Source organism: Chiroxiphia lanceolata, chromosome 3 (assembly GCF_009829145.1).
Source record: "Chiroxiphia lanceolata isolate bChiLan1 chromosome 3, bChiLan1.pri, whole genome shotgun sequence".
NCBI lineage: Eukaryota > Metazoa > Chordata > Aves > Passeriformes > Pipridae > Chiroxiphia > Chiroxiphia lanceolata.
This window is the reverse complement of record NC_045639.1, coordinates 90013073-90037462: the sequence shown is the minus strand read 5'-3', so window position 1 is coordinate 90037462 and position 24390 is coordinate 90013073. Positions and strand designations below refer to the sequence as shown.

General features: G+C 37.7%; 1 protein-coding gene across 1 annotated transcript in view; it reads right to left on the bottom strand.

Annotated features, from left to right (window-relative positions):
* Nucleotides 1–24390, bottom strand: part of EYS (eyes shut homolog) — an 852398-nt gene that overhangs the window by 105292 nt on the left and 722716 nt on the right. The window contains exons 40-41 of the mRNA XM_032683211.1: nt 14063–14171; nt 11023–11243 (exon numbers count right to left, since the gene is read on the bottom strand). Of these exons, the coding sequence (XP_032539102.1) occupies nt 11023–11243; nt 14063–14171 (330 nt within the window). The remainder of the gene's footprint in view (nt 1–11022; nt 11244–14062; nt 14172–24390) is intronic.

Here is a 24390-nt window from a genome sequence, read left to right as displayed (position 1 = left end):
CTCAGCTCTGTTGCCCTTCTCTGGATTCACTCCAGCACCTTAATGTCTTTCTTGTAGAGAGGGGCCCAGAACTGAACACAGGATTCAAGGTGTGGCCTTACCAGTGCTGAGCACAGAGAGACAATCACTGCCCTGGTCCTGCTGGCCATGCTGTTTCTGATACAGACCAGGATGCCTTTGGCCTTCTTGGCCACCTCCACACACTAATGGCTCATGTTCAGCCTGTCGTCAACCAACACCTACAGGTCCTTTTCTGTCATGCAGCTTTCCAGCCTGTAGTGCTGCCTTGGGTTTTGAGACCCAAGTGCAGGACTGTCATAGGTCTACTTGTTCTAAAAAAACAAGCAGGGAATTTTTCCTTCCCCTGCATTGGTGTAAAAGAAAGATGTTGAATGAGGGAAGCAGAAGGTGTTTGCCTAGAGTAATTGACACACACAAAGGAACTAGCTAGCAGATCCACATTCCAAGCTGATGACCCTCTGAAGACTGTGGGGAGGGGTGATGAGTTTTGTTTTCTCTCCTCCAAAACAGGAGGCACTTCACTTCTGCCCTAAATCTGGCAAGGTGCGTGTTGGAGGGCTCCGAAGTTCACTTTATTTTTTGGTCTGGTCATCTGGTTTTTTTCTGTCCCAGGTTTGCCTCCATTTTTCCTGAGCCCTGTTCTGCCCCCAGCCCAGATCTGCTCGGATTTCATTGGAGAGGCTTGACCTATCTGCAGAGGAACTTTTGGGAGAGGAGGTCGCCCTTTCTTTCCCTCCTCCACTCCTGTGTTTGGCAGTGGTTTGTGCCTGTCGATGAAGGGGGGGAAATCCTGGCCACAGCTAGCCACAGACATCATGAGTTTCGTGGGAAGAGCCCCCCTTTTCCTCTTCACCTTCTCAGTGTGGAGGAGAAATCTCCATTTTCGGCTTCTCCCGTGCACTGGGGCCCCCATGTGGCGACTTCTAGTGTGCAACAGTGCCCCCTGTCAGCCAAAACAGAGTAACTGCAGGCTCTGCTCCTCCAGTGATCCAACAGCACCCCATGCTGATCGTGGTTGTGCCAAAAAGCAGAAATTATCAAACTGTTTTCTTTTGGAAGGAGACTTTTGGGTTGTTCTTTTGTTGTTCTGCCAATACACATATATCCTTTAATAAAGGGCTGTTATTTTTTCTTTCTCCATACTTCCTCAATTGGAGTCTCCCAATTTCGGATTTACAACTGCTTAGAGGAGGAGTTTGGTCTTCCTCATAACTGATCTTCCTTAGCAAAACACTTCAGTCTCATTAAACTGAGACAAAGACCCAGCACTTGGCCTTACTGAACCTCATACAATTGGTTTTGGCCCACTGATCCAGCCAATTCAGATCCTTCTGCAGAGCCTTCCTACTCTCCAGCAGATCAACATTCCAGCCTCACTTGGTGTGGTCTGCAAACAGACTGAGGGTGCCCTTGATCCCCTCATCCAGACCATTGACAAAGATACTAAAGAGGACTGGCCCCAACACTGAGCCCTGGGGAACCCATTAGTGACTGGTCACCACCTGGATGTAACTCCATTCACCACCACTCTCTGGGCTTGTGTCCTCAGAAAAACTTATAGATTTCACTGAAAACATTATCTCTGGAATTTTAGAAAAACATTAGTACAAAGACTGTGGAACATTCATAATTTTTCATACATATGTTATATGATACAACTTATAGCAAATTGCATCAGCTATACTATTTGTAAGGATTCATAGTGAAGTGAAATTCTTATTAAGAATCTGTAACCACTACCTCAGTTGGAGAAATATGTGTGAATATTGTTTTGAGTGTTTCTATTTATGCTTAAACATCCACTTGCCTTGGAACAAGTTTGCACATATGTTGTATTTTAAAGCTTCAAACAAGATACTTCTTCCGGAATCAAAGCTATCAGAAATGCAGATTTGGTTGTCCTATAATTCTCAAAAATAATGTTACATAATATTTCTAGGCATTCAGTCAAAACGTTCTAAAATGACTGGTATAACAATGGCATTTACTGGTATTTCAATACCCACACTAAAATTTTAGCAGTGGTAGCTTTTCTGATTTAAGTAAAATTGAATAAAAATTATATATAACATGATGTGTAACAAATTTTTTGCACAACTTGCACATTATCTAAAGAGTCAGGAGTTTTAAGTCCTGTTTATGTTTGGATTCTTGATTTTCCTGCATGCTCTGTTTTCAGTGTGTCACTTTTCACACTAAGAGAATACTAAATCTTTGAATCTGAGGACACAAAAATTGATTTTCTCACAGATGTTTTTAATACAACCAACACTATACAGCCTAAAATAAAATAAGAACGGTTTACACTTTGAACATCACTTTTTCTAACTTGTTTGTTTGGATTATTTTGCAATTGCCAGAACTTTTAATTACAACAATACTTTTAGGAGAAAATGATGTTCTGAAGGAAAAATTTTGGAGAGTGTACTGCCACGGTCCGAAGAGGGGATGGGGCCGTGGCACAGCACAGATTCAGGAGACAAGGTAGAGTGCAGGTAGAATGTTTTATTGAAGTGTGCATGCGATTTTTTATCAGCTCAGGAGGGGAAAGGGTCAGAACATGGGGTGGAGCATGATACAGACAAACGAGGGAACAAATCAGGGTAGGGACACAGGTAAAAGGGGGAGGAAAAGGGTAAATGATAACTGTCTCCTCTCTGCAGCTTCTTCAGCCTATAAGAGAAGGGAGCGGGGGAAGCAGGGAGCAGGCAAACTCCTGGCGAGCCTAAGCATGCCCAGGTTATGCACTTTGTAGTGTGGATACAATGAAACCACATAAAAACAGTAAAGTCCATATAATAACTGTAAGGTCCATACAACAAAATCCTGTCAATTGCTGTATGCCTTTCTCCACACCTGAAACTGTTCCCATCCTGAATCTTGCTCCTTCACAGTGTACCTCATTTTAATCCCTAGTAAAGAAGTTACAGATTTAAAATCCTTATTTAAAAAGAGCAACAGTTGAATGCTACTATATCCAATAATATTTATGAGCTTGCATTTTGTCATTTCACCATACATTATCATCATCCAATTTCCTGAGGGCTTACAGATGTTTAGTTTAAAGTCTATAGCATAAGCTCTTGATGCTACCAGCCGAATGGAACACAGCTTTGATTTCTTTGCCAAATCTCGCCTCCATACGACCATAATCTGAGGAATATAATACCTAAGAAATACAGTATCATAAAATGGGAATCTGTTTCTAATGCCAAAAGCAAGACACATCTAGTTCAGTTAATTCAGTCTTGAAACAGATATCCTAACAAAACTGTAGATTAGAACAATTTACTGTCTAAACTTCAAGGGCTAAAAGCCAGGATTAAAGTTTTAGGTTTCTGTTTTGATTTAAGGAAAATTAAGGTTAGAGAAATGTAGATTTAGTTAAAAAAAATTGTGTGGAGTTTTTATACGGCTCTTAAGCTGAATGCAATTCTTTCTACCAGAAAGGTCAGTCAAGGTAAATGAATTCTCTGTCTGTTAATACCTAGTGTTAGGAACATTGGAGATGAAATTTTCTCTTTTGCTTACTTGACTTTCCTGTGAGAACATGATGTAACAAACATATATCCAACAGGATTTTTGGTCATTATGAGAAACTCAATGTTTCAGTCTTTCAAACTCCTCAAATATAAAAGATTTTTCTTAATAAGAATAACATTATTTTTTCCAAACATAATGAGGAACCTGAAAAGATGAGCATTCTCTTTTCCAGAAAAAGAAAAGAGTTTGGATATAAATTTAAATTAATTCTTTTCTTCACCAAGGCCAAATTTGAAGTAAGCATTAGAAAAACCAATATATTTCCAAATGTGAATCTCTTTCATAAGTACTAAACTCCTGCTATATAATCTCATTAAAAGAACAGGATCCAAAAAATTCAAGTCCTCAGACTAGTTCCAAAACTTTTCCCTGAATAAGTCCATACGTTATAAATTCTGAAAAGGTGTGAGAACGTACAATTCTCATTTGGAAATCTTCATTTGAAAATCAACTAAAATGGAATTTAATCCCTTTGTTTGGTTTATCTTTCTGCAAGTCAAATACAGTGGAACTTAAAATATTAGTTATGAACTCAATATGGATCTTAGTGACATTAACTAGGATTTAGATTCGTGAAAAACTCAACAAACAGATCTATATAATATGTTGACCTGAGTGTCTCAGTTCATAAAACAGATCTATTAAAAGTTTCTTGATATATGATCAATTCTGTTATTTCTGACTAACTGGTACCTTTCTTACCCAGAAACACTTACATCTAAAGCAGTGATAGAAAATCCATGAGCAAAAAATTCTAAAAATTTGGTCTGCAATACTGTTATTAGTTTTCGGAGATGCTTCAGTGTTCCTAGGTTTGAAAATGGACACTTACTTGTTCTTGGGTAACAATTCTATCTTTATGTCAACAAGCACACAAACCAGATTTTGCAAGCTGGAAACAAATTGTAGCTCTGTTTTAGAAATGTGAGAAAAGAATTAATAAAGGCATACAAGCCCATCCTTAGATTAATACCTTAAGCTGAAAGCTGCCAGGACACGCAATTTTGGCTTATGGGCACAAGGAAGCACAAGAAGCATTTTTGGCATATGTCTGGGAAAGGGTCACCGTGACCATTCTTTGAAATGGAAAACGAGATGTAAAAAAATATTGAAAAGAACATTTCAGTATCTCCAAAATCTACAGTTTAATCTCTTTACTTTTTTCTCTCCTAAAAAGTCATATTCATAATTACTTTTTCTGCTGTTTATTTTAATTGATATTTAGGATACATACTAAAAACGGATCACCAAATTTATGAAATAACTTCACCTGGTCTCCTCAGCATCTGCATCATATGATATTCTATCACTTAATCAAGTTCAATCATAAAATTACTTTTTACTTTCAAGAAAGCTAACCCAGAACTCATTCTATAACTTTTTTTTTTTTTTTTGAGAGACATTCAAAATGTTATCACATGAACTCGAAGAAACAGTTTGGATGGAATTTTTCATTTGATGATCTACTCCTAAAGGCCCAAGAGGATTCCCCAGCATGCAGAAAATAGTTTATGAAATATGATTTAAAATATGTATTTTCCTATTTGTAGCTGAAAAGGTGCCATCCAAATGAGATCTATATCTAGGAAGGTGTCATGGTTTGAGAGGGCCCCCCCCCCCGGGGGGACTGAAAATGGTTTGCTTGAGAATGGCTCTTCCGATGCAGAGCCGATCAAAAGCCACAATAATGCCTCTGTGAAATGACATATTTGATAGAACCGGAAGAGAAGGTGATTGCACAGTTAAAATTAGAACTGTGAGGTAGCTGAGGGGCGTAGGGCCCCGTGGGGCTCGGGGGCCCTTTCTCTACACCCCCCAGGCCCTGTCCAGCCAAGCTGGGCCCCTGGCCAAAAGCATGCATCATCCAGAGACAGAGAGACTCCCCAGGAGTTCTCCGGCCGGCCTCACCAACTTCCCTCACTGCAGAGGGGTGGTGATAGGCTGGCTAGACCCTACCAGCCCTGGCCCAGGAGGACTCAAGGCCATGACTCTGAGTTGGCAGCAGCTCGGAGCAGAGAAGCCCCTGCGAAGAAGTGGCGGCAGCTATGGCCGGGGCCAAGACTGGGCTCCTGGCCAAAGATATGCAGCCAAGATCAGAAGAATTCCAGAGAGCGAGAGAAAAGCTGCCCAGAGAAGCAGAGCATGGCACAGAGCCAGGCAGAGGAACACGGGAGTGTCCCGCTGGGAGAGCTTTCAACGGAGCAGAGAGAGAGAAACTTTAAGCAGTCTCACTGCCCCTTCCCTGCCATGGAGGCGGGAGGGGGTGACTGGAGCTGAAACGGGAGCAGCAGAGAAGGGTCGAAGGGCCCAGAGATGTCCTGCAAGCTAGACCAGGATGGCCAGACTCTGAGTTTGCAGCAGCCAAAGCAGTAGAAGCAGCAGCAACAGCAACGAACTGGACGAGCAGAGAGTGTGCCTGCATCTGGGAGCTGAGCAGGGCAGAGAGAGAGAGGCCAAGCTCGGAACATTCTAGGGTAGGACTGAGCCAAAACCTCAGAACCTTTTGACCCTGTGATATGGTTTGAAGCTGGCTCCCTGCCAAGTCTCCAAACCTTACCACAAGAAGTTTCCCCCCCCACCAAACCTCAGGGAGAAGAGGGAAAAAAACAACCAAGAAAAAACCAAAACGATAGAGAGACAGCTAAAGCAATATATATATAAATATATTTTCACTTATATTACAGTTATATACAATTGAAATATATATACAATTTCACAAGAGAAAGGGAAGGGGGAAGGGAAAAGGAACAAAACCAAAATAAAATATATATATCTCCCTATCAGTAGCCCAGTCTCTAGCAACTAAAAAGAATTAGCGAAAAACTATTTTACTACTCTCCTTGGGACAACGGAGAATCGCGCTGGAATGATTGCCGGCAACCTCTGTCTCCCAAGGTCAACAAGGCCTTACCAGGCCTCACTCCCCAACACAACAGACTCAACAGTGGGGAACCTGCACCTCCAAGCTGCCAGAAGGAAAGAGAGTAAAGGCCTTTCCTCCTTTCTTCTTATAGCCTGGTTTACATAAAAATCGTAGGGAATACTGGGTAAATCTGACCAAACTACCACACCCTGGGAGGATGGGTGGTCCCCTTGGAGAGGGGTCCCCATAGAGCAAACTCCCTGTGGAAGGAAACCTCCATGGAGCAGGGAATAAAGACTTAAAGCTTTAACTCCCTGTACTCCGTGGTAAAGACATGGTGATAACAAGTGTTTCCCTCAAAGCCCATGGATGAACCCTCAGTGGGAACTGAACAGTTAGAGGCAGGGTTCTGAGGCCTAACGCTCTATAGGAGAGAGAGAGAGAGAGAAATTTTTCCAGCTACGGCAAATTGAAGCTGTAATCCTGAGAGTGAAGGGCAGACTTCTTCTTCTCCTGGACTGGTATGGGGGGAGAAGGGGTGATTTTGTAAATACATAATTTGTCATCATAGGAAGCACTATTTAGAATTGGTGTATATATTATTCTATAGTTTCTATTCTGTTAGTAATAAATTTTGATATTATTTCCCCATGCTGAGTCTGTTCTGCCTGTGTGAAACTTCTCTCACTCTTTTAGCAGATTTGTGAGGGTTTGAAAAATTGGGCCTGGGTCAAACCACGAGAGAAGATATCTCTTACATTATCAGAGGATGAAAATTGAAAAGTTACATTCCCTGTATATTTTTGGTGATTACAGCATTCATAGCAGTTGAAATGTGAATATAAGTGTCTCTCTATTGAAATTTATTGTTAATTGAGTTTGATTTTTCAGTCTTGGCTAATTGATTAACATTAATGGACTCATCTGCTGCATCAATACATGAGGAATAACAACAGTAAGAATAATCACTGTAAGAATAGTTTGAGACACTGGAAACATGATTGTTTGTGGGAGCAATTAACTTCGAGATTGTACTCTACATTGTAAAAGCTAAGCTTGTAGGTGTTTACATTTTTTGAGTCTTTATACAATTTAAAACAAACATTAATCAAATACTACTGGTGTAGTGGCTGACATAATTGTCAAATCATTGGTGAGGTACTTTTGAGAGTTTCTTTCCCACACACAGATGTGTCTTCTTAATTAACTCTAAGCTTGGTTTGCAACATCTGTCTCATATGATCAGGATGCCACGTAGAATATTAAGAGCCTCCTAGGTTAATATTTCCATGCCCTTTTCAAACACTTCCAAATCTAATGAGTTTTGAATTCTGTAGAACATATGTATATGACAATCAAACCCTAAATTTACTGAACAGTTGTCATTTTTTCCCCCTTTAAAATTAACCAGTCTCTGAAATTTTACATTAGCATAGATTTAAAGCGCAATAAAAGAGCTAGTGAACTTGAAAAAGTGCTTCTTAAAGGAGTAGAGCACTTACATAGGAGACTACCTTGTTTTTAAATCTAATACAATAGTATCTGTGTAAAGAATTAAAAATTTGGACTTGTACTGAGCTTCTCATCTGATACAGCGTATGTTTAGCTGCTCTTGAAACTGAATGGCTTTTATTCTACTGTGATGGCTTTGGTTGGGATAGAGTTAATTTTGTTCACAATAGCTGGTATGGGGCTGTGTTTTGGATTTGTGCTGAACACAGTGTTCATAACACAGGCATGTTTTTGTTGTTGCTGAGCAGCATTTGTGCAGAGTCAAGGCCTTTCTGCTCCTCACCCCACCCCACCAGCGAGGAGGCTGGGGGTGCATGAGGAGCTGGAAGGAGACACAGCCAGGACAGCTCATCCCCAACCAACCAAAGGCATATGCCAGACCATGTGACATCATACTTAGCATATCAAGCTAGAGTACGAAGGAGGAAGCAGGGGACATTCGGAGTGACAGTGTTTGTCTTTCCAAGTCACCATCACACATGATAAAGCTCTGCTTTCCCATCACCAGTGTCCTGTCTGGACAATCAGGGCTGGATCTGGCCCTGGTTCCCCTCTCTGGGCTAGATTCTGATCCCTCACCAGTGGACTGATATCCCAGCCCAGCCTCAGCCTGTTGCTATACCCAGGGATGTGCCCAATACCAAAGGGCTGGGTCTGCCCTGGTGCCCCACTTGGTGCAGGGCCCTGCCCTGATATGACCCTGGGGAGTACCTGATGTAGCCAATGACCAGAACACAGGGAGTTGCTGGCCTCAGCTGCATTTGAAATTTTGTATCTGAACACCAGCTACATACTAGGCCCTGTCTCTTTCTGCCAAAAAATACAAAGAAAACATTTTTTTCTTGCAAATACCTTTCTCATGCATAATTATAGTAATTATTAGGATGAACACTACATAGCATTTTTGTACTCAGTTGATGAGAAACAGCAAGTAACTTTCTTTTAAGAACAGCAGTAAACAAGCGTTTCTTTTGAAAAAGACCTGCCTATTCTCAGAAGTATATGTTGATAAGCTCCAATTTTCATTATAGAACATGGCTGAGATACTTCCCATGTAATAATTCATAGTCTTTCAGAAGCAAACCCACTAATTAGTTGCCAAACACCTGAAGAATAACATGTACTGGAAAAAAATTTTTTTTCTTTTTTTTTCCACTAAGCAGTGTAACTGAAACAACGGACAAAAATCTTGCTATAGCATCATATAGTTCCCTCAGCGTTGATGAGTGAATCCTATCAGGTCCCATGGACTTATGTATATCCATTTGGTTTAAAAGTTCCCAAATCTGATTCTCGTCCCCTAGGTGTAAGTCTTCCTTTTCCAGACTTTCTCCTGCAGGAGAGGAATAGGATTCCTGAAGGCCAATTATCAGTAAAGACTGAGGCAAAGAAAGCACTGAGTATTTCAGGCTTTTCTGAAACCTTTGTCACCAGAACTCCTGCACCATTCAGCAGCAAGCCTACATTTTGCCGAGTCTTCCTTTGGCAGCTGATATCCTTGTAGAAGCATTTGGTTTTGCTCTGCATGTCCCCCTGCCAGATCAGTCTCTAGATGGACTTTGGCTTTTCCCATATCTGTGTAGCTGGATATTTTCTCTGTGTTCTTCCCAAGTCACCTGGCCATGCTTCTACCCCCTGTATGCTTCCTTTTGATATTTGAGTTTTGTCAGGAGCATCTTATTCACTGATGCAGGCTTCCTGACACTTGATTTCCTGCTCATTAGAATGAGTAGTTCTTGGGCATGGAGGAGGTAATCCCAGAAAATCAGTTGTCTGTCATAGAAAATAGTGAAAATCGTGATACTACAGAGCTGCTTATCCCTGTTTTGCACATGCCCAGTCTTCCATGACTCCTCTGGACAGAAGAGAAGTGAATAATTTCAAAACAAAAACATTTCTGAAAAGGGCCTAGTCCAACAGTTGGAAAGCAGAAAGGTAGTAAAAAAACCAATGGTCATGAATTATTCAGGACCCAAATTTAAATGAAAAAGTATTCTATAATTGTAGTTGACAGGCCAAGCAGTCCCATCAATTGCTTGCTTGCTGAGATATAGTATAGATATGAATATAGTAAGGACCAACAGAGGAAAAAGGACTCATTTTCACCAGACTGGCAGGCAAATTGTGTATGCTTTCACAAAGTTGCTTTGCTTTCATTTGTGCTTTGATCAAACAAGACCTAGAGATCAAAATCTGTTTGGTGTTCTTCGTGTGCTCACATCAGTCAAGGGAGGCAGAGAAGCCCCTCAAAACTTTGTTCAAGGCCTCCTGAATCTAAGAAACACACAATAGTCATCAAAAGAACTTTAAGCTATGTTCTGTTTAGCATTGGCCTTGAAGCTGAAGTGCGATTTTTAAAAGAATTGGCAGCTACTTCACAAATTCTATCAATTCTAAACAAAAATGTGTTTCTAAATGCTGACTTCCTTAGACAATGATCAAGTTACTATGTCTTAAGAAGTTACTGTTCTACAACTGAACCATCATTCAACTGAACCATCATCCTCTGTTCTTTTAACTCATGTCTCTTTCAGACTCAGACTCCATTTCCTCTTTCAGAACGATGCACCTTAACTGTCAAAAGTTCTTTAACAATACTTTTTCACATGTGCTGGAGATGAACAAGCAGGTCATTTGTTAGTGTTTTCATAGCATGATGACAAATATTTTGTACCCAGGAGCACATCAAGAAGATGAGTGAGGGTACAAGGCCTAGTAAAACACAGAGTTGTTAGGCTGAAGAATGAGATCTCATGTGCTTTCTGTCCAAGCTGTCTATACAAATGTTCTGATTTAGTCTTGTAGTGGAACTGATTTAATTGGTTGCAAAGGAATTCTGGCATCAACCAAATATGTATGCTGCATTGACAATGTAATTACATTTTATATTGCTTTTCATGTAAGAAAATAAAGTATAAAATCTCTCTGGCTGGCATGAGGATGTCATATTTTCTGTTTAAAATTATCAGGACAAAAGGTTGGTGATTATTTCATTATAGAGAAAATTATAATAATTTTTCATTAAGGACGAAACTACCTACCACAGAATGTAAATGGATGATGAGTAAAGAAATGACTCTTACCTAGTGCAGGTTCCACCATTGTGACATGGATGATAATCACATATTGGAACATTGCAGTTCTCAACATTCCTCCCTCCAATAGCCTCATCTATGATGAACAACTCTTTGTGGTTAACTTGAAAATCCCTAATGCATCCTTTATAGCCCTGTATCTGCCCAGCACATCGATGAACCTCTTCATGAACAGGAACATTTCCAAGGAAGATTGATCCAAAGGTGATCTGCAGAAACAAAAAGAGAATCATCAGAAAAGAATGTGATTTGTGAAGTTACTGTAAACAATGAATGAATAATAATTGCTGATAAAGGAGATAGTAATTACTCGAAGATGGACAAAAACTATGATACTTGCTGAAAAGATTCTTTCTAAAAATGTGATTCTCTTTTTAAAAAATGTAATCCCTACAGAGAGAGTGGTTTAATGCATTTTCATATTTTCAAATATATGTTTCCCATGAAACACAAATTAGAATTCCCAGCCTTAATCACAACGAACATGGTAAGTTTTTCACATGGCTTCCCTCATCCTGTATGATGTGTTGTACATTCATGGTTGAGATTTGGTGCAGAAACACCAAAGCTGCAGACTTGAAGATATTTTCTTTAGTTCCTGGGACCTATGGGACCCCTATAAGACGAATACAGAAATAAGATTTTGGGTGTTTTTTTGATGAATGACAGAAAATAGACTGCTATACTGAAGCCCAGGGGGAAAAAGGGAAATTTTTAAATTTCCAAATGCCTAGAAAATCCTTATAAAGGCACAAGAGAAGCAACCACAACTTTTTTCAGGCTGAGACTGACCAAATCACATCAGTGCTCACTATGGCAATTCCTGTTTTGCCTGACTTAAGATTCAAACCCTTGACCATCACATATAAAGCACGTATGGCTCATTTAGCACTGTGTATTCCACTCCTCAAGCTGATACCTGACTTTCTGGAATTCTGACATGGGGCTTCATCGTTCCTAAGTTTCTTTGCTAAATTCTTAGGCATTGAAAAAAATAATTACTTTTTCATAGGTGTGTCATTATGATGTATTTATTTGTACAATCCCATCAAACCAGAAAGAGGGTGAAACCTAGCCAATTCATGTCAAGCAGGAGTAAACAAATGGAATAAGAAATATATCACAGCATGTGTGAAATGTGAGGAGATAATTTATAGTGAAGGGGCTCTTCACTACCATATTCAGACATCAACTGTAAAGAACTAGGAGCAGGAGGAAAACATCACATTGATTTAACTGGAATTCACACATCTGTATGATTTTTGTTTTGCTGTTTCCCGTATTGCCTTTGTCAGTCCCGAAGCTATGTTGCTGACAATTCCAAGTGAAATTTGGGGTTACGGTGAATGTGAATACTGCCAGATATTCCTCTACTTAGTGTCTTTCATTTTGAAGAGAAAGAGAAAAACACCTGCTTCTTTTAGAGCATGGATAAAATTAAATCAGATTTTTCATGTCAGAGGAATTCAAAGACATTGGGTCAGCACTTGTTGAATTAAATTCATATCACTTGACTTTATCCCCTTTCAAACAAAGCTATAAACCAGTGCAGTGAAAGACAAGATTTATAAGTAGTGTTTGCAGACATTTTCTCTCTGCTTGTGAATCTATTTCAAGAATTAATCAAAGTGTTGAACTGCATTATAAAGCGTCTTAAGTGATAAAGAGAAATGTTTTTAACAGTCCTCATGCAACACAATTTTTTTTACTATTGGACCTCTTTTACAAAAGCACTTACCTTGGGGGTAGATTCAGTGTACCCTAGAACAACTTCAGTAGGCTCTGCTCAGTTTTTTGCATCAATGGATTTTATCATAATATATTAGATGTTCTAACTCATGCTAGTACAGCATAATACACATTCTTTCTGTAAAGGTTGCATTCTGAATTTAACTGACTTAACCAGAATATATTTTAAAGAGGCACACAGAAAGTGTGTAAGTCTTGTGTGTAAGTGCCTGTAAGTCTTGTTAATAACATAACAGCTTAATATAGCATTAAATCAAAATTTTATTTAATATTCATGATTAACTTTTCAAATACTAATTTGAAAATATGCTACTTTCCTTGGAGCCTGAGTGCTAAAAACGATTAGCTCAACCAGTAATGGGAAGATATCTGCTAGTCGTCTTAGAGATAAGAAATTTCTTTTTTTTCTTTCTTTCTTTGATTGTGTACTTTGTAAAGAAAACAGGGACTCTGGGAGATTAGGAGCAGATCTGTAAAGTGTAATAGTCATGAGGATGCGACATTCATAATAGATACCATGCAAGGGAAGAAATTCTTTTACAAACCAGCGGTGCATACTGTGAGTTGCACAACATGATTAGCATCTCTACAGGTAACTGACCTGCCTTCTGGTGAACAAACTTATAAAGCAAGCTGCCAATCATAGTTTAAATTCTCAAGTCTAAAAGCATTTTAAATGTATCATGCAGAAATAATCTTGTGATGAAAAAATGCATAACAAAGAGAGGCAACAACATGGAGACAAAGAATAACAGAAAAAAATCAAGATTTGGGAAATCTACCAATTGACCATTTAGAATGAGTCTTCTGATACCAGTTTCAAAATGGAGACTGTTATTTTTGCAATACTATTCAGAAGTGAAGTCCTAGCAAGAATTCTGAAATCAGGTTAAATCATTGATGATCATAACTGTGTGGCTTGCAACTAGAAAGTAACTAGAATTACTGCTTAGCAATATCTTAATTGTTTCTAACACCATGGCCTTAGGTAAACGACATCGCTTATATATTTTTTTCCTTTCATACCATCAGTGACCTTCCCATGGACTTTGGGTAGCTGAAATAGAAGTTTCAGAGTTAGGTAAACTTAAGAAATAAGTTGAAATAGTATGGATGCTTGCTGTGAAAAGACCTATTAAAGAGAAACTGAGTACATTTAATGATAACTGAAGAGGAGTTTTTTAGTTAGAATACCTCCTCTCCTTTGAAAATAACGAAGTACATATGTTGATAAAATGTTCAAAGCATATAGCTATTTTTTGATGTCTTTCAGACTGACCTGAGATGCTTGATGTGCAAAAGAGAGTCTGTGCTGTACAGGAGGATTTCCATCTGCAGCCATTTCAATCAGACAGTAACCTTCAGGACTGCTCACAGGCAACACGTAGCTGGAAGGAAACAGATCTTATTACTGTTTGTGCTGTTGAACACAGAGTATTCAAACTTCTCACAGCAAAGGCAAAGTGAAAAAGATGCTTATGCCTCCGTAAAGGATGACAATCTTTGGACAATATAATTCCAGTTTCAAGGCTACTTGAACTACCCAGGAGACAAAAGATGTAAGTTTCTTCTACTAATGTCTCTCTTCTATTTGCTTTCTTACTGTTCTTGAGTCTAGTGTTTTAAATGTATACAGAGACAAAGAAGAAAGAGATCTTTAAATACATAGGTGGGTATTGATAAATTTTAAGTGCTAACTGCAGCTGACATATGGTCTCCCTAGTACAGAGAGTTGCTGGACAAGTAACATCAGTGTTGAATGATGTTGAACAGCCTAGGCTGAAATTTGCTTTTCCTACCCTAGAGGGGAAACAGAAATGGAATAAAAAATGAAAGGCTGCATATCTCTGAGCAGAAAAATTACACTGTGATCTAGTTATCACTACTTGGAAAGCGTGTTGTTAAGGTAAACTCTGGTACTGAGCTTCATAGATAAAGAAGAATATAAGGTTAAGGGAATTTGTGAAGTAAATACTGGTGAATATTCAATAAAACACTGAAAATTCTTCAGCTTCTTTTCATGATGAGCTCTGATAAAATGTTATTAATATTATCACCAATAAAAATTCAATGCCAAAAGGATGATTTTAAAAAATACTGATCTTTTACTTAGAAAGGAAATTTGCATAAACATTATCACAGCAAATACAGAATAGGACAATAGCAGTCCATAGATTCTTTAAAACTGACCTCTGCTATTTCTGTAGAAATGCTTTTGAATTCCACTTGGCTTCTGTTTCAACTTTTATGTACTTTCAAAGAGAATGTGTTGGGGCCCTTTTTGGGAAGAATGTTAAGGTTTGCTGACCACATGTACTCTGCACAGGAAACTGCTCTGTCAAATCCATATAACAAGGTTTCCAGAGTAAGGCTTTTAACAAGAACAATGTTATATCTTTGTGTAATATTTCACAAATGTTACACAACAAACTTTACAAAATATTCTGAAAAAAAAATTAAACACTTATATCACCTGCCAAATTTTCTATTTTTTTGTTAGTTAAATAAATGGTAAAGGACAATGACAAGAGTCTCATAAATTAGTTCATGTTGAAATAGATGAATTTTTATTTTAGGTATATGAAAGAATTAAAATATTTTAAAGCCCATTATGTTCCACACACTAGAAGCATATATTGCTAATCATAAGAATGACCTCAGAATTGACAAGGACAAATTTACTCCTAGAGAAATCACGTAAAGACATACCATACTCTCAAATGCCTGGTTGGTTGTGTGCAGTTGCTGTAGCATGGTTTATCCCTGGTTTTGCCTCGAGCTTTGTTTTTCTGCTCCTGTGTCTAAAGTCTTACTGTTTTATCCTCTTGTCTGTAGATTCATTATGAAATTTGGAGTTTCAGTTTTCACTTCTGAAGTTACTGGGAACATTGTGTTGACATAAATGGATATAGTATTAGGTCCCTAATTAATATTCATAAATTCACTGCAGTGCAGTTATTTCTGAGTGAGCAGCACAAAAGCGGTATGTCTACTAACACAAGTCTCACAGCCAGTACACATCTACATCAGCTGCTGATGCACCTGTATTAATAAATCCTACCTTTGCAATGGTTATAGCACTCCTGGTTTCAGAGATAAATTAGTCAATACCAACTCATTGACTTTTTACTGTGTTCTGCTGTGTGGGGTTGAAATGTGCTAAATTATTTCATCTTGGTAAGTATGCAAAACTTTTCTTATTTTTGATTCTTTCTTTTGAAGCTCTGAGATATTTGAATGGCATCTTCTATTATCCCCTTTTGAAATGTGATCTAGACTCAGAGACTATTAAAATAAGTTTGAAATATATTCGTTTCTATTTCTTATTTTAGGTTGAAACAGGAGCCAGGCCTAAAAGAGTTAACTGAGATATCTTGGCCTGCTAAGAAACTCCAATATCTGTTTTGCTAGAAGAACATTTTAGGAGCACTAGTTAATATCATGTTCTGTTCTGCTCACTGGACCAAAGGCCACCTTATAGAAAGAATAGGAGTAGTACACACACAGTAATAAATTAGGTAAACTAGATGTTTGAATAAGATATAGAAGGCACAGAGCCAGGATTTTGCAAGCTTGAAGAATTCAGGTCACCTAATTGAATAGGTCAAATTGAGGAATACGTCCATGGAGACCACCAGAGGGATGAAGGCCTGAGGAGAAGACCCTCACAGTAGAAGACTGCGCATGTCCGGAATGGCTCCGCCCAGGGACTAGCCTACTTATTAACATGTATGTTAAATGATGTAACAATGTATCTAAAGTGTATAAAATGGCTTGCTTTTGCACTTTCAAGCCGAGTAAGTTTGTCCAGCGCGAGCTGGCTTGCTCCCAACATTGAATAAACAAATACCTTGTTGCTTAAAGATACAAAAGTCTCTGAGCAGTTCTTCATACCAGATTTTTCGGTATCAGGTTAAAATTATTTCTTTTTCTAAACAACCGCTTACATCACATACTGTAATAGTACAGCCCACAAAGAAAAAAAGCTTAAGTAATGTGGCAAAGTTAATAAAGAAGAATGTTCACCTAACGAAAAAGAAAAGAACCATATGGTCTATGTCAGTTTGACAATCTTCAAGCAATTAGCCATCCAAGTCAAATTCAGCATCGTAAATTTTTGTTGCAAATATCTGGTATTTACACATTCTCACTGTTTTGCACACATAATTTCCCTTGTTTTGATCTTTTACTAGAGAAAAAAAATGGAAAATTAAAAACCTAATTTAGGTGCCACTAAAATAAGCCTTAAAGATTGCTTGATGTTGACGTGGTCTTCACCGATGTATCTTTATGTAGACAAGCCCAAGTATCATAAATCCATATAGATAATAACACAGTCATCCCTAATCAGGCAGAAGTTTAAAGAAATATTTGAGAAAAAAAGAGAATCCACTTAAAAAACCCCCAGTATCTATAAACAGCAGCTATCACACAGTGATTTTGGTCATTAGGTCTTGACTTCACAAGGGACACAGAGTTGCCTTTTTTTTTTTTAATATGCAGCAATGAACTCTCAAAAAGCAGCACTGATTTATTTGATGTCAGTCAGTAGATTAGCGACTGAGTTCTGAGAATAAAACCACAGACCACAAACAGCAGCCTACTGCCCTGTATTCTAGAGTGCATGTTTAGGAATGCTACCACTGCTTTCTTCAGCATCTGACCCTTTCTCTGTAAGGATTTCCAAAGAAGTCATACTTGAAATTTCTCTCTGTCTTATGTCATAGAAAGGAAAAACTCATTTGACATATGAACAAAATGGATATTTTTCATGCTTACATTACCACAAAATTAGGACTGTTTGAATTTGCCAGATTACTTAAATATGCTTAGAATAGCTTTAAGAAAGCAACAGAGCACGGAAAATTACTGTCCAAAAGACAGTTTTCTTAGAAAATTATGAAAATAATGAAAAATAGCAATTAAACCATAAATCCTGTCTCTGTCTTTATTATACCTTTTAAATCCACAAAGTGCTACAATACAGACATATGCAAAACATAATCATATTAGTTTTTTAAAACAATGATGGAAAAAAGAATGCACTTGAAATATTTTGTGGCAGAAATTGCCTGAATTAAAATGCCACTTATCTTTCTCTAACCTGATAATATTTTTCTTATAATCTATGTTTAAATCTGTCTTACTCGTGCAACTGAATAAATGCAGTTATATTATTTCATGCATCTCGTAAAAGATTGAAACCCATTATCCACATTAGAAAAGAAAAAATGGAACTGATGATTTATTCTCTTGACATTTTTTCTTTATTTTTCTAATTAACCTTATATTATGAGATACTGACCTCACATTAAGAACACCTGAGATGAAAGTGGCTAATCACTGACGTCTTTTAATTTTGAAGTATTTTTAGTTCAATTGTGATTTTTCACTCGTTTAGATGCTGAAGGCATTTCAGTCCATCTGCCTCACATCTCAGTGGCATATTCTGGTTATATTCAAAGGCAGCATATTTTTTCCTCCACACACAGTGACAGGAGAGAATGCAATACGATTCCTATGGCAGGATAATTTTGTCAGGCACCAAAATTGTAATTCATGCACATCACATTAACAGAGGAGTAAAGAATTGGGTGTGTGGGGAGTAGTTATGGGAAATGTGTGTGTGTGTAGGTTGCATGGCAATGTTATGCACAATAATCTAAGTATGTCTGGAGCCATGTGGAGCCCAACCTGTTCCTGTAGATGCTAAGGTATAGGCCTGATGTAGTCGAATATATATTTCCAAAAATTTGAAATAAGATGTTCAACCTTCTTATTTGTATTTATCTAAGAATAACATGATCTTTTTCATAGCTGCTGTGCCTTTTATATAAACTCGTTAAGAACAAGAATTACAAAGGTTTTACAATTTACAAAAGACTCATGGACCTCAATAGGTGCAAACCAGAAATTACATACAGTGATTAATGTCATCACTAGTTACCTCTCGATTAATTCTGTGCATGAACCCCAAATTCAAGTGCAATGTTTACCTCACACACTCATGACACAATTTTGGATATTAAGTATTGGATCAATTTAGGTCTGGAAATTATATTCAAAGAAATCCTCTTATGCTAGCTAAGATAGGGGCACTTCTAAATCAAATGTCACCTGATATGATCTTGCTCAAGTAAATGTTTTAGCTCAAATTATCACAGCTACTTCTCCAGGTGGAAATGCAATCCTACTTTTTTTTTTCTTTCAAGGTAGTCACCAGGTGGCACTAAAGGAGCACAGTAGAAAGCACGAATGCAAAATTCATACTAATGTCTCTTTTAATAATAGGAAAGACTGACTTAAGCCCTAATTGGTAGCATGATTGCTTCAGCTTCCAGTTTATATCAAGGGAAACACAGTAAAGTATCTTAAACTGATTACATATTTGACAATATGGATGAGAATAGGTCAGGAGACTGGAACTTCTGGAAGACTTTTAACTGCTTTCATGCATTATAATTACCTAATGTAATAATGTAAAAATTGTACATTCATGGTTATGTAAACATGCTTAAGAAAATGTAGTTTATAGCAATTATATTTTCTCTGCAGTGCTGTAGGTGCAGCTGTATTTCTAACAGATTAAGGAGAGGTATAGCAGAATTAAAATGTCAGATTAGCAGGTATAAAACCCCCCAAGCTAAAGAGAACCTTTGTTTTTATCCAAGTTAAATTATCACAGTAAGACTGATTCTGAACAAAGATAGCTAGCAGACCAGGGTTTCTGGTCTTCTGAAAATTTATTAGAAAGTAGTTACACTACTGTCCATTTTATAATGTCACAAATGGAGGATTACACTTGGAACTATTTGCTATTTTTCACCTTACAAGCTGACAAACACTAGCCTGTCTTAACAGGTCAACAAAGAAAAAATCCCCACAAAATTCCCTTTGTAAGTACTGATATTAAAGACACAATATAAAATGACTGCTGCAAAACACCTAAACAGTGGCTTCATTTACACCCTTGATTAACCAGAGCAGTTGTCAAGGGAACATCTAACCAACTGTCAAGTAATACAAGAGATTTTTGAAGAACAGCGATTTTACTTTTGGTTGAGCACATTCAATTCACAAGTGTGAAAATCTGTACAGTGCCTTACAGTTTTAATAATCTCTTGGTACTTTTTTCTGAAATTTTTACACTTACTAGTTTTTTTCCCCTTAAAAATATATTTTTTAGAATTCCATTATTATAAAAAACATACCTTATCTTCCCAAAATTAACTTCAGCATACTGCTTCCATGGCAATGTCTCTTTACCCTTTTCTAGTTCAGTAAGGTGAAATTTTGTTATTTCTTACCAATTTCAAGTGCAATATCAAGAAGTGACAATTACAAAAATGAATGCTCTATTTTATGTCTGACATTTTATTTGAAATCAATGAAACATCTGTCATAACCTCCAGCCATTCAACATCAAATGTCAGGTTTTCTAATTGCTGTAAACTGACCAAACACTAAAAGCATACTAGTAGAGCAGAAAGGGAGAGAGAAATGAAGACAAAGGAGGGAAGTAGATAAAAACAAGAAATATGAAAAATCCAAAATTATTTTGACCTCTAAAGTGTCTTGCAGCAATCCCTTGATGCCTCTGTCTTTAAGAAAAATTAAAAAAAAAACACACACAAAAAGAGGTGTGTAAACTTTGGGAACACATTTGTGGATGATAAACTCCCAGCTGACCCTGAACTTGTTCAAACCTTGCTGCTGATGTGCATAAATCTCTAGGTCCTGATGGGACTCATCCCAGAGTACGGAAATGTCTGGCCAGTGTCATCACAGGACCTCTCTTAATCATTTGTCAATGATCTTGGGAGTCTAGAGAAGTCCCAGTTGACTGGAAGCTGGCAAATGTCCCAGTTTTCAAGAAGGGAAAGAAGGAAGACCTTGTTAATTACAGGTCTGTCAATCTCACTTCAGTGCCTAGTAAAATTATAGGGGAGGCAGTTCTGGGAGTTATTGAAAGACACCCAAAAGACAACACAGTCATTGGTCACAGCCAGCATGGGTTCATGAGGGTCAAGTCTGGTATCACCAACTTAATTCCCTTTTATCATAGAATCATAGAATCAATCGGGTTGGAAAAGACCTTCGAGATCATCGAGTTCAACTCTTGATCCAACACTGCCGTGGTTCCAGACCATGGCACTAAGTGCCACATCCAGTCTCATCTTGAAAACCTCTAAGGACGGTGAATCCACCACCTCCCTCGGCAGCCCATTCTAATGTCTGATTACTCTCTCTGTAAAAAATTTCTTCCTAATATCCAACTTAAACCCCTCCTGGCAAAGCTTAAGATCGTGCCCTCTTATCCTATTGCTGGTTGCCTGGGAGAAGACACCGATGCCCACCTGTCTACAACCTTCTTTCAGGGAGTTCTAGAGAGTGATGATTCTATGATTCTATTAGAGTGTGTCCAGGGTAAACTGACCAAGATAGTGAAAGGCCTTGAGGGCAAGACTTACAAGGAGTGTCTGAGGTCACTTGCCTTGTTCATCTTGAAGGAGAGAAAGCTGAGGAGTGACCTCATTGCAATCTACAATATCCTCAAGGGGAGCTGTGAAAGGGGAGGTGCTGATCTCCTCTCTTTTGTGACCAGCAATAGGACACAAGGAAATTGAACAAAGCTGCATCAGGGGAAGTTCAGATTGGACATTAGAAAAGGTTCTTCACAGAGAGAATGGTCAGTCACTGGAACAGGCTCCTGAGGGAAGTGGTCATGACAGCAATATGTCAGAGTTCAAGGAGTGGATGATGGTCTTAAGTGTATGGTTTAGTTTTAGGTAGTTTTGCAAGGAACTGGGAATTGGACTCAATGATCCTTAGGGATCCCTTCCAACTTGAGATAGTCTATGATTAGTTGTCAGAGGTCTGTGGTAGGAGAAGAAAAGAAACTGTAGCTATTATATACTTTTCTGATGGGACAGAAATCTGCAGGAAATCTGGTAGTTTTGCTGATGGTTAATTTTCAGTGTTTTCTTAATTGCGCCTTAGAGCATCTGGTATTTGTATGAGATTCAAGAACCTTACCTCACTTTGTGAAGAAAACCAGTTAGCAGCCTTTGGCAGCACTACATTGAACATTACATTCTGTTATCGTTGACACTTTCTTCGTATCCATACATTGAAGGCTGTTCCTCCTATTGACACTAAAATATTGATGCTATTTGTAATTAAATTCCTCCCTTATTCTTCAATCATTTTGATGAGAATACGTAGGAAAAAGAACTTGGAAAAATATGCAAATGTAAACAAATTTGAGTGAGCCCTCAAAGACAGCCAATTAGCATATGTAAGAGTATGCACAGTAAAGCTTTTGAATAATTTTAGGGGTCTAGCCTGACTTAGGAATATAAGCAGTTGCTCTGATATATTTGTACCAAATAATAAGGGTCTTATAGCTAGGATACAAATTATATTGCTTGTCTACCTCTATGCCTTGTATTGCTTGGTCTGTTTGTATGGCAAAGAGGGTCCTGCAGTACTGCACTGATCCTGATTCAAAAAGACATCAGAGTTTTCTGTTACTGGCTATTGCAGAAAAGGAATAATATTTTAAACTGAACTGGAGCTTTTCTCTATTATATGTAACACTCTGTCTTCAGCTCAGTTTGTTCCTCAGTGCTCCAGACTGCAATTTCAAAATACTGCTTAATGCTTCAAATGAAAAGAGTTACGTAAAGGACCACCTAAAAACCCCTGAAACCTGACCATTTAGAGCATCAACCCAGTTACATTATGGTTGACTTTGAAAATATTCTAAAACATTGCATTTTCTCTTTCTTCTTTGTGGTTCCAACCAAGGAAACATAAAAAAAGGATCTATCTAGCTGTTCCTTGAACACAGTTACACAGTTTTATGGGAATACCAATCTTAGGCACCCCTTTCAACATCAATTTCCTTTTAAATCAAATGTTTCTTATTTGCATTTAATAATAGATTTATTGATAGGCTGTTTTATACACTGAACATACTTGATTTTCTGTTGAGTTTTGGATTTATCTATGGGAAATAAACATTTCAGACAACACTTCAAAATGTGTGAGGAAATTGGAAGTGAACTGCACATATGATATTTACACTAGAAATCTTATGTAATGCACAGAGTAATTTGCACAGCAATATCACAATTCTCTTACAAAATGCCTCCTTTTCCCCCATTTTTCCACAAAAATCTTTAAAAAAATCTTCAAAAAAATCTTCAACTAGTTTAATTTGCTGTACATTTGGAGAGCACCATTCATCAAAATTCTGACTTTGAAAATACCATCACAGTTTTTCCCAGACCTTCTGAAAACAGGCCAACTTCTACCAAACTGTAACAAGTGACAATGGACTCATGTTAATGCAAATGAGAAAAAATATGTCTTCCTATTATCCAGGAAGAATAATAGCAACCTTACTTGACTGTCATACTGAAAGTACTGAGCCTTCTCCAGTCACACAGGTATCAAGCTATAAGAAATAAAGAGAAAACTCTCATTGTCTTTCCCTTATTAACATGCTGTGAGAAAATATATCAAAACAAACCCACAAAATTTCAAACCTGTTTACCACATTTACTTCCATATTACCCAGTTTTAAATTGAAAACATCTGTCAGTCTGACACTGACTTTTTTGTCATTATTTTGTGGGACAGAACCTTTTTTATGTTGAAAGGTATTAAAAAAAAGTATTTATTCTACTTCTCAATTCCCATGGCATTTTCTTTGATTTAGAGATAATGTAATAAAGATTTACCAGAAATTGGCTTGATGGAAATCATCATCTTTCTCCCAGCTGGCTAATAGAAATCTACCCTGTTTCATTTTGAAGCCATTCCCCCCTTGTCCCCTACATACCCATATAAAAAAGTCCGTCTTTTCTCTTTTTGATATGAGGATGCTAGTAGAATTGAATAGCATAAGAAGAAGAAATACACTTTCTCTTGACAAATATTCCTTCGTTTGCTCAGAAGATGCACTTTCTTTACTTAATATTGGTGTACAGTCTTTCATACATTATACAGAATCTAGAAAACTCCTAGAGACTTATGTTTTTGTATAAGCACATTAGTAGCTAAAATGTTAATACCTACCTTAGGTGAAACAGATACTGTTTATGCTAGGTTCAACTTAGCTTGGTTTATGCCTCACTTACTTGGACTCTGCTGGTCCAACAGTCAAGTTTACGATCCTTCAGTAGATTGGTTAATGGGACTCTTTCTGTTGCATATATTGCCAAGCATACTACAGGCAGCATGCTCCCAAGGGTCATTTACTTCAATGTAATGCTTTTCTACAACATATATATTTTATGAATCATGACTTTAAAGATATGTGTTCTCAGACTGGATCCTTAAAGGAAAGTGTAAATTCTGCTCTTAATCATATCTCTGCAGTTCCACTGACTTCACAGGGACTTCACTGGTGTAAACACAATACATCAATGCACTGTGACAACCAACTGACAGACTGTGACATCTCCATTTCACACAGGCAAAAATGGGAATAACTTAAAGATACTGGAAGAGTTAGTACTAACACTTATGCAGAGTTTTAAAGTTTCAACAAAATTTAACAGTTACCATAATCATTACCATAATAATTCTTATCATTAT